This window comes from Sinocyclocheilus anshuiensis, unplaced genomic scaffold, assembly GCF_001515605.1.
Source record: "Sinocyclocheilus anshuiensis isolate Anshui unplaced genomic scaffold, SAMN03320099.WGS_v1.1 scaffold477, whole genome shotgun sequence".
NCBI lineage: Eukaryota > Metazoa > Chordata > Actinopteri > Cypriniformes > Cyprinidae > Sinocyclocheilus > Sinocyclocheilus anshuiensis.
Genome location: NW_015536549.1, coordinates 3,387,116 through 3,398,296, shown reverse-complemented (window position 1 = coordinate 3,398,296; position 11,181 = coordinate 3,387,116). Strand labels below are relative to the sequence as shown.

At 37.8% G+C, this 11,181-nt stretch overlaps 1 protein-coding gene across 1 annotated transcript in view; it reads left to right on the top strand.

Moving 5' to 3' along the window:
• Nucleotides 1–2,574: 2,574 nt before the first annotated feature.
• The window catches only part of LOC107700081 (semaphorin-6B-like), a 38,326-nt gene continuing 29,719 nt past the window's right edge, over nucleotides 2,575–11,181 (top strand). The window contains exons 1-5 of the mRNA XM_016501603.1: nucleotides 2,575–2,695; nucleotides 4,755–4,845; nucleotides 5,464–5,583; nucleotides 6,435–6,523; nucleotides 7,825–8,042. Coding sequence (XP_016357089.1) covers nucleotides 2,615–2,695; nucleotides 4,755–4,845; nucleotides 5,464–5,583; nucleotides 6,435–6,523; nucleotides 7,825–8,042 — 599 coding nt within the window. The 5' untranslated portion in view covers nucleotides 2,575–2,614. The remainder of the gene's footprint in view (nucleotides 2,696–4,754; nucleotides 4,846–5,463; nucleotides 5,584–6,434; nucleotides 6,524–7,824; nucleotides 8,043–11,181) is intronic.

Here is an 11,181-nt window from a genome sequence, read left to right as displayed (position 1 = left end):
TCACTTGTTGCAAGCTTTTATCTCGACCTGACATGTGGTTTTGGAGTTATGAGGCACTGTGGGTCTGTGGATGGTTTATGGTGTTACTGTGGGACTGCATTTTAAAGGAATGCGTTTCGATATAAAGATATCAGTGGTCTAGGAATGTAGGGAGTACTGTGTGCAGATGTGCGGTGTCGGTGTGGATGTCATGTCTAGAGATTCACCAGAGAAAAAGAGAGCGGTCGGGAGGAATTCACTTGTTCAGCTTAGCATCTGTTAGAGAAAACATCTGCCAGAAGACAACGCCCTTGGACTAAGGCTTTCTCACACACAGTCTCTTGGACTAAGGCTTTCTCACTACCGCTTGGGTGGTAAACTTATCTGGTACCCGGTATAAATAATTTAGTACTTGACACCAACAGTGAGAATTTGCAGTGATAGTCAAGGCCCTGAAAGCTGAATAAATATGGCTTACAGGTACAGGGTAGAAAAGACAAGGAAAAGAGAAGACATTTTTTTCAGGGAATTGTACAAATAAAACTTGATTTGAAATGGAGACAAAAGACCTTCACTTCCTTCACTGCGATAAGCTTACAGAAATACTAAAATTCATTCAAACCTCATACTGTTATTCCTATTTTATTTATTTATTTATTTACATACCTACCTACCTACCTAGGTTATTTTAGTACCAATATTTTATTTTATTTTATTTTATTTTTTTATTATTTTTTTATTATACTTTTTATTTTAAGGTCCAATTCTCACTATTAACTTACTATTAAACTACAACTTTTGCCTCAATGATGCTTATTGCTCAATGCTTATTAATAGTTAGTAAGATAGTTCTTAAGTTTAGGTATTAAGGGATCTAAAATATGCTCATGCAGAATAAGGCATTAAAATGTGCTTTAAGTATTAATAAACAGCCAATATGCTAGTAATATGCATGCTAATAAGCAATTTGTTAATAGTGAGAGTAAAGTGTTACCATTTAATTTTATGCTCCTTATTGTACAGAGTTATTTTATTACCTTTGCTAGTATCTTATCTTTTTTCCTGCGACTGCTTTTGTGTTTATGTGCGTGTTGATGCTTTGGCAACAATCAAGCCAATAAATTACTATAAATTGAAAAAGCAGAGAGAAGAACAGTCTGGAAGAGAAATGCTGCGGGAGTGGAAAGCTTGGGTTATAGAAGGACACAGGAAGGATAAAGGGATAATTGGACTGGTAGCAGGAGAGGAAAAATAAAGGGATGAAGAAAGAGAAGGCCATTGTGAAACACAGAGAAGAGGGCAGCTGATGGTACAGAGAACGTCCAATGCTAGAGAGAACTCCTAATGGACTAATAAATAGTGTGTAAATGAATCAGGCCTCTTTGAAAATATGAAATGAGGGGATGAAAATGAAAAGAGCAGGTGATGGTGATTGAAGGGCTGGAGTAGGATGAGAAGGCCGTTGTTGTTTATCTGGGGGATGTGCTTTATCGCTTAGCAGACCAGGAGCTGTGCCAAGTGTTTGGACTCTTCAAGGAATTGCCGAATCAGTTTTATGAGTAGAGTTATGTGGTTTATGTGCACCGGGCTCCTACAGAGACTCAAACACGCAAATACACACACACAGGATACATCTGCATCACAACACCCCCACCACCTACACACAATCCCGTTACGATAAGAAAAGCATCTGTCTTACAGAGACACACATAAAGAGGCCAGGCACACTCATAGCAATGCATTGTTGGCTGACAGATATATATGATTTAATGTGCCGTTATCAGCTGTTATGCTGTTAGTTCATGATTTATCGCCAGTCACAATTTTAGGAGATTTTATGTTCTTTATCTCTCACCCCTCGCTCATTCTTATTCTTTATTGACATGACAAGGACTGTACATTGCTATTGCTAAAGCAGTAAGATAATTAAATTCTAAAGAAAAATAGCAAATAAAGAAAACAAGCCATTGAATTAAATGTTCTTTTTTTAAAACGACTAATAAAAGAGTAAAGTCTAAAATTAGAAACATTTAATTAATATAATTTAAAAATCGAACAAAAAATAAAATAAGCAATTAGTCATGATTTCTCTCACAAACTTTCTCTCTCTCTCCACTGAAAAACAAGAATCCTGTGAGGTCCTGAGCATCTGGAATAACACTCACTCCCACTTCTCCTTCTCCGGATCCTTCCACACTTCCTCACTCTCTCTCTCTCTCTCTCTCATCATCCAATAACAGATTGCTGTGATCATGTAGCCCCATTGCCAACAGGTTTCTGCCCATCAAATGTTGCCACACTGGCGGGCACACGCAGGGTACACTGGTGGGGGGGCATGACATAAGCGGCCTCTATTTCATATCTCTTAAAGCCCTTCACAGGTGCAGGGCTCAAACATGTGCATTCAATTGAACCAAGGTTTAGCCCGCATGACTCACTGTGGCGTGCCTCTGGTTTGCCAAGTGAATTGTTTGTACAGATGCAAACAATCCTTGGAATAAAATTGAAAGTGCTGAGAAATGTGATGTCATTCTAAGAGGGAATTCGTTCGTGAGAGTTTGATTTAGGAGACAAATGACTTTCTTCTTTTTCTCATGATGTTTTTTTTTTTTTGTAGGATGAGTGCCGTAACTACATGAAGGTTCTGCTCAGCCGGCAGGGCAGATTGTTTATCTGCGGAACCAACGCCTTCAATCCGTTATGTGCCAATTATACAGTGAGTACTGAATACTTGAAACACACTTGCATAACACATGCACAAAAACATATTTCGGAAAAATCACCACACCCTCTAGTCTTTCATTTCTCCAATGTTCTGGCAATGTATTTGGGGTCTGTATTTTCTCATTACATTTTTTCATACTTTATTTACTCTTTTCAGCCCATTACATTTCTCACACATATTTTATTTCATTCTTCCTAGCTGCTTTTTCGCTTTAAAACTTCACAGTGCATTTCAGAGCACTGCTTGCAGCATCGTTCTAAATGACTATGGCTTCATTGGGTCACCACGCATTACTGACTCAGATGGGAATCTGTTCAAAACCCCGAAGCAGAAAGAATCTCCCCTGCCGTTTGTTTATTCTCTGTTTTTCCACCTGCCTGGCCATCAATATAGCTAGAAGCACCAAGCTGTTTCTGATGACCTCAAGAGCAGAGAGCTGTCATAAATCAGTCCAGATGCAGTTTTCCGTGCGTGATTGTTTATTCGAAAAGAATGGTAATGCCACTCAACGGGCACATTGTTTGAATCCAAGACTCTGAGTGTGAGTGTGTTTGTGTGTGTGTTGCCTTCCATCCATCTGTCCAGTGACTCTGTTGCCCCCAGCATACGTGAGTCACATTAATGGAGGGTCTTAGTTGTTAGTCCACTTGCGGCATCAACTTGAATACCGTATCCTTAAATGCCGCATCTGAGCACTGCTGCGCCTGCCTCGCATGTCAGATCCGCTCATTCTGAACCAATCACACTAATGATATATCTGCTGAATAAAGAAGAAAAACACATAATTACTAATAATCGGCTCTGCCGGATTGCAACCTGCCTCTTTCAGGTTGAGAAATGCACAAATGAATAAGCATGCATATAATATAATATACTTTAATTTTTATAATATAATATAATATAATATGCTGAAATGTATATACTGTGTACTACTGTTCAGAAGTAATTATACTTTTTATTCAGCATTAAATTAGCATTATATTAATCGTTAATATATTTTAAAACGTTACAAAATATTTCTATTTCAAATAAAAGCTTTGTATCAAAAAGTTATACTTTTTTTCTGGATTTAAACAGTCCTGAAAAAAGTATATATTTTTTGATGTCACAGTTTCCATAAAAATATTAAGCAGCAGAACTGTCTTTAACATTGATAAGAGATTTGAATGAAGGATCATGATCATCTGAAGGATCATGTGACACTTAAGACTGGAGTAATTTCAGCTGACAATTCAGCTTTGCCATCACAGGAATAAATTACATTTTTAAAATATATTCAAATAGAAAACAGCTATTTTAAATGGTAATAATATTTCACAATGTTACTGTTTTTACTTAATTTTTTTATAAGGTTTTCATAAGAAATTAGTTTACAAAGTAATTTCACTGTTCACCAGTAATTTGAGAAACAGCGTATAGGAGCAAAATTACAGACATTAAAATAAAACAGTAAAATAAAATTTTCATAAGTGACATCTGTGCTTCCCCACTCTTGACAAGCACCTGCCGCTATTTGCATCAAGGGAATTAGAAAGATAAAAGTTTGTGTATGAAAAAGTCTTGAACATGAACAAACTCAACCTGTCAGGTTTGAAACGCGCCATTGTAAATCTGAGCAAATGAAAAGAATTATCGCACACCTGTAATGCAACATTATACCTGTCAAGAGTTTCAGGCTCTCTAGAGACAGAAAAATATGGTAGAGACAGAAAGAGGGAGAGTGCACAGGTTTATTTATAGTTAGTTTTAATGGCCTGAGAATAATTTTTTAGCTTAAACTGTAATTCTGCTATAAATCGCCTGTGGATGTTTTTGAAATTAAAATTTGAGCTTTTGTTTTAATTTGCTTCTGTTATTCTGCGCTTCTCATATTTTTCTCTTTCTGCTTTTGTATTAGCAAAGTGTACATATGTGAGAAAAACATTTGTTTTGCTAGAGTCAGTTTTTCACCTACTTTCTGTATTTTTGCTAATTGCATTTTTCTCTAATTATTGAATGTGTTTTCTCTATGTGTGTGTGTGTGTGTGTGTGTGTGTGTGTGTGTGTGCAGGGAGACACTCTTGAGATGGTGGGAGAAACTGTCAGTGGGATGGCTAGATGCCCATATGACCCGAAACATGCCAACGTGGCCCTGTTTGCAGGTGAGACTCCACCATCGCCTTTTAAGTTTTTCTTTTCCCTTGAACATGACTGCAAAATGTCCCTGCGTATTACAGCACTAAATAAAGATATACAGCAGTGCGGAAAAGCTGATGTCCCTGTTGTTATTCTCTAACTTAATTACATGCTAGTCTTTGAACAATATTTATGGGTATCTCTCACTCTAATCATGCACATATGCTGTCCAGCATGTTCTCTGCACAGCATTACGGGTTTACTGCTTCCTGCCGTGATGAACCTAAAGGAAATGAAATGTTTTTTTAATATATGAAGATGCATTACACCAACGAAAGTATATTGAGATCATATTTTTAGTTCGGAAGGCAGTGCCGACCCATCAGGGGAGGCAAAGAAACAAAGCAGCTAAAAATAACTGTTGTTTTAACCAATATACCAACTAATGTGTATAACTAAAGATGTATGAAAGTGAAAACACATACTTCTCTACACACAGGGTAGTAGATGTTAGATGGAAAAGGGGTCTTCATTCTGTTATAAATTATGATAAAATAATATAATATTTGTATATATATTTCATATATTATCTCTACACATGATTGTAGAGAGAGATTTTATGTAGTTTGTGTGCTTTTTTTCAGAGGGGAATCTTTACACTGCCACAGTGACTGATTTTCTGGCCATCGATGCTGTGATCTACAGGAGTCTGGGGGACAATCCTGCTCTGCGAACGGTGAAACATGACTCCAAATGGTTTCGAGGTAATAAAGACGTCAAACGTTAGTTGACAGGAAGAGGAAGCTGTGCAGAGTCAGCACGTGGATGTAATATTAATGCTGTCTGTGTATGTAAAATGTATGTGAGAGAGAGTTAAGTGTATTAATGTGTGCCATGTCCATTGTTAAAAAGCATTTGTTTACACTCACATGACTTCAGTGTTAGAAAACCTAGTGAGCTGCCTTTTTACATATATTAACTGAACCTCATAAGTGACCATTTTGAACAAAAAATCATTATATATTATCCTGTGGGATAATTTTTATAATAACGGAAAGTACCAATACAAACAGATTAATGAAATTTTAAATGATTGTAAACATTTAGTATCTAAAATAAAAAAATATATATAAACATTTCTCTCGCTTTCATCCTCCACCTGGGAGTTATTTTTCACTGAGGTTGTCACAATGCATTCTGAGGTAGGTTTTTGAAATAGAGCATTAGTGTCAGGGTCGATAAGGCTTTCTGAGGATCCACATCTGAGTCAGCAGCCAACCTGATGTCAAACTGCACCCCCTCTTCTCATCTTCCTTTGCTCCTGCTGTCTGTGCTCTGATGTGATCTCTCACTGATGCAGCAAAAAGCACATCTGTGTCCTGACTCAAACTCTTGTGCTCTCTCCCTCCTGCTGTCCTGGGTCACTTCCTGTCCCAAAACGCCCTCACTTTTTCTTTCTTTTGGTTTGTGTATCCATTGACTAGATAATGGCCCTATTGGAAAGCAGCCTCTAGTTCAACACTACAGTTCAGTCAGATCAGCTCTTCTGAAAATCATGTGATCTGAGGAAGTAGTAATGTGTATTTATGGTTTGGTCCTGATCTGTCTGTTTCAGAGCCGTACTTTGTGAGTGCTGTGGAATGGGGACCACATGTCTACTTCTTTTTTAGAGAGATGGCCATGGAGTTCAACTACCTGGAGAAGGTGAGAGGATGGTAGAGCAGATGAAGACTTTTGCACAAGTCTCTTGATTCTCAGGTTTTCTTCATGAGGAAAAGACCCCAATATATGTCTCCTTTATAGAAGAGACATGTTCAGAAACAATGTCATTCTACACTTAGAAGGCAGCTTTATTCCTATTATGGGAATAGAGGTTCTTTATGGGCATATATGGCTCTATGAAGAAACATTTACATCCATGGAACTTTTTACTGCTCAAAAGTTTCTAGGAAAAGATTCTTTGGGGAACCCACAATGGTGGTTCTATGCCTTACTGTGAAAACCCCCTTCTGGAACCATTATTTTAAAGAGTGTATGAACTCAAAACCTTACATTCTGTATATTTATGCTCATGCTGTATGTCAGCTATTTTCTCATTTGTGTCTATTTTGATGTATCCTAAGGAATTTCATGTTTTAGTTTAGTTCCTCTTGCTTTCAACAGTAGCATGACACTAATAACACCAAGATCATGGGTTTGATTTCCTGGGAAATGATCAAATGTTTTCCTTGAATGGTATGTAAGTTACTTTGGATGAAAACATCTGCCAAATGGATGAATATAAATATAGAATTCCTGAGCTACGGACGAGACTATAGGAGTAAAATCTTCCTGTGGGAGATCAGTGGTGGATAGATCAGGAACAAGTGGTGGAAGTAATCTGAAATCGTGTTACCGTATGTCCAGTCTGGCAATATTATTCAAATGTCAATACTAATATTTCCAGTCAGACAGCGGTATGACCTATTCCCTGTTTTTGTGCTGAATGTTTAATTTAATAATCATGCCCTAGAATGCTGTATTGAGTGTAATTTAGGCACACAGAATTTTTTTTTCTGTTGTTGTTTTTCAGGGCAACTGAAATACCATCCGTCATATCATTTACTGAAAACTGAGAAAAACACATCGACAGAATAACAAGGGTTCCTTTTATGTGAGAATTAGCAATGCAAGACTTCTGCAAGAACAGAATTGTGCTTGCGCAAGCATTTTATACTGCCGGACCTCGAGGAGAACAAAAAGCCCACTGTGCTTTGGATTTGGCTCTTCTGAAATCGCTAGGCTAACCCATTTTAGGGAATGCTGACATTTTCATGAATGAATTTATATTAGCTTAGCCATTTTACACAGACTAGCTACTCTCCAAAATCTGTTTAAAATCCACGAGGATTAAAAGATTTGGGGCATTTTTGCGAAAGGATTCAGTACTGTTTGATACGTGTATTATCAAAATGCTTAAAATTCATAATTAATATCTCTGTTAAAGTCATTTTCTCTGACCTTAGGTGGTTGTGTCTCGTGTGGCACGTGTGTGCAAAGCCGATCAAGGCGGTTCACAGCGTGTGCTGGAAAAGCAGTGGACGTCGTTCTTGAAAGCTCGACTGAACTGCTCAATCCCAGGAGACTCGCACTTCTACTTCAACCTCCTGCATTCCACCAGTCCCATCATCCGCATGCATGGCAGGGATATCATCCTCGCCGTCTTCTCCACACCCTCCAACAGGTGGGTCACAATCTTTAAAAGCAAGCGCTGATGAATCCAGTTCTTGGCAGCAGTCGAGAAACAAGAAAAGAACCACCCACGATGCATATTGCACACAAAAATGGCTAGGACTGGCTGAAATCACTAGTTTCTCTCTGATTGGCTGGCTTCCAGTTTCCAGGAGTCAGGGTGCACTGGTTTTTATCACTCTTCTGCTGAGAAAAAGTTGCGTCTGCAAGCTTCCAGGCTTCTAGAGTGCGCTCTTCTGTAAAAGAACAAGTTTGCAAGGAATCAATCTTTGAAAGATTTTGGTGGAAACACTTAATAGCACATAAACAAGATATTCATTAAACAAACACACTACAATTCAGAATTTTAGAGGTCAGTAATATATATTTTTAAAGAAATTAATACTTTTTATTCAGCAAGGATACATTAAATTGATCAAAAATGATAGTAAAGTCATTTTTATTATTACATAAACTATGAAATATAAATCCAAAAAATACTTTCTACTCATCATCACGTTTCATCACTGTTTGCACAAAAATATTAAGCATCACAACTGTTTTCAGCATTGATAATAATAGGAAATGTTTCATGAGCCCCAAATCAGCATATTAGAATGATTTGTGGATATGTGACACTGAAGACTGGAGTAATTGCTGCTGAAAATTCAGCTTTGCCATCACAGGAATACATTACATGTTAAAATATGTTAAAATAGAAAACATTGATTTTAATTTTTACTGTATTTTTGATTAATAATGTGCATAAGAGACTTTGTTCAAAAACATTAACAAATCCTACCAACCCCAAACTTTTGAACAAGAGTGTACATAGTCCACCCTGTTCTGCAAAAAAACAACTGTTACATACTGTATAGATCAGGTGACTGCTTTCTGGTGAAGTGGGCAGTGCTTGGCCAAAATAAGCTGCAATGTAGACCTTTGCACTGCAAGTCTGGCTAAACAAGACTAACAAATACCAGATTCCAAGCAGACTGTGAATCTCTAGAGATAAACTCCCAAATATAGTGCATTAGCAGCCTCAATGATAGACAGTTGAGCTGGAAATATCACAGGCTGGTGGCAACGGCGGAGCGCTGGGAAACCAGTACAATCGCTCTGGGTTTAGGTCGTCCTGTGGGATTATGGGTGAAAAACCACTGAATATAGAACACTGGTGTGACACTGCAGGGAATATTATTGCAGGTTTTAATGTCATGTAGAGAGGCGCTGCTAGAGAACAGGAGGGGAAGAGATGGAGATTGATGTATGGATGAGGAATGGAATTGATGTGGGTAGATGTACACATGCTGACAGGCTGTCACCAAGATGTCACACTTAGAGGAAAGCAACAACAAAACACATATTTTTGGGATCAGGGAGCAAGTGCATGTTTTGACAGAGTTTGCAGGAAATGATTACAGGAAAGAATGCGAGAACACAAAAAGAGGGAGGGCTGTCAAGAGGATGGTAGTGAAGACGCTGAAAGCATCATTACTATGAGAGGAAATAAAGAGAAGAGAAAATTGAGAGAAAATGGTTCCTGTATGCATGTTGCTATCCGTGTGTGATTGAGGTCTGAGAGTGAATGCTTAAAGGGACAGTTCACCCAAAAAAATTAAATTGTCATTTACACACTCTAATGCTGTTATTTTCTCTGTGGAGCACAAAAGGAGAATTGACTGTCAAGTGCCAAAAACACTAGAGATGCATTGATATAAAATTTCTGACATGATTAGCCAATAATTATTTTTTAAATTATAGTCAATAACCGATAAATATTACATCAAAGGTTGTGTGTGGGCGTGTACAAAAATATAAATTTATTTTAAAAAACAATTAATTAATTAATAATTAAAAATTAATACTTTTATTCAGCAAGGATGCATTAAAGTGATCAAATTGATAGAATTGAATTAAAGTGATGAATTGATATAAAGATATTTATAATGTTACAAAAGATTTCTCTTTCAAATAAATGTTGTTCTTTTTAAGTTTCTATTCATTAAAGAATCCTGAAAAATGTATCTTGGGTTCCACAAAAATATTAAGTAGCACAACTCTTTTCATCATTGATAATAAATATGACATTATTATCTTGCATATTATTATTATTATACTCAAAATCAGCCTATTTGAATGATTTTTGAAGGATTATGTGACACTGAAGACTGGAATAATGGCTGCTTAAAATTCAGAATTCAATGCAAAGGAATTATTTATTAAATCAATGCCACCTTGATGACCATTTACAGTTTTATTATAGCCAGTAGTGTTAGCCATATTAAATGACTGCAAAGCTAATCTAAATGTAAGATGATTACATTGATTTTTTTTTTTTTGAGAGTGAATAATGACTTAAATTTCAGATTCTACCTGAAAATTCATTTTATATCTGGGTGAGCTATGTCTACAGTGTATGCAAGAGTGTGCTTGATTATGAGTCCTGTGTGACAAATGAAGTGCAATAGAGCACCCTCTGAATGATGGAGGAAGGACAGGACTCCCAGCATGCAAATGTGTATTTGTGTCAGAGTAGGGGCCAAACCTCAGCAAATGCCAACTCTAATAACATCTCAGTCTGCTAATGGCCGCTCTGGGGGGGGGTCGAGAGGAGAAGGGAAAAAATATGAAGGATGAGTATGTGTGTGTGGAGGGGGGAGATATTCGCTCAAGGTCAAATGAATGAGGCGGTCAATAATAGCCCACGTCTTCCCCCACCTCTCCTTCACAAGAGTTAAAAAAACTGACTCTTATCTGTGAGGGTTCCTCTACTCCACTCTTATCCTGAGGGCATGGATCAACGGCGGGCTCAGTTAGAGATGGAGCACCGAGGTGCAGTGGCAGGGAGCGTCCAGCTGTACAAGCATTCCCGTCTGCAGCTGCAGCCCTCTATAAACAGCGCAGAGGGCTTCGCTAGCCTGCCGGGAGGATGTGTAGTCTGTTAAAGAGCTCTCAGACAAATTGCCGGGACTGGTTAGTGCGTGGCAGACACAGCAGCAGGGGAGGACTATGGGAATGAGAAGAAGGCATGTTGGGATGTGGTTGAGATTGGTCTAAGTATTATGGGAAGGAGAGTAATAAAGTGCACACTGTCTAAGAAGCAGTGACTCATGCTGAATAGAGAGTGGTTAACAGGACTATTCTGTGGA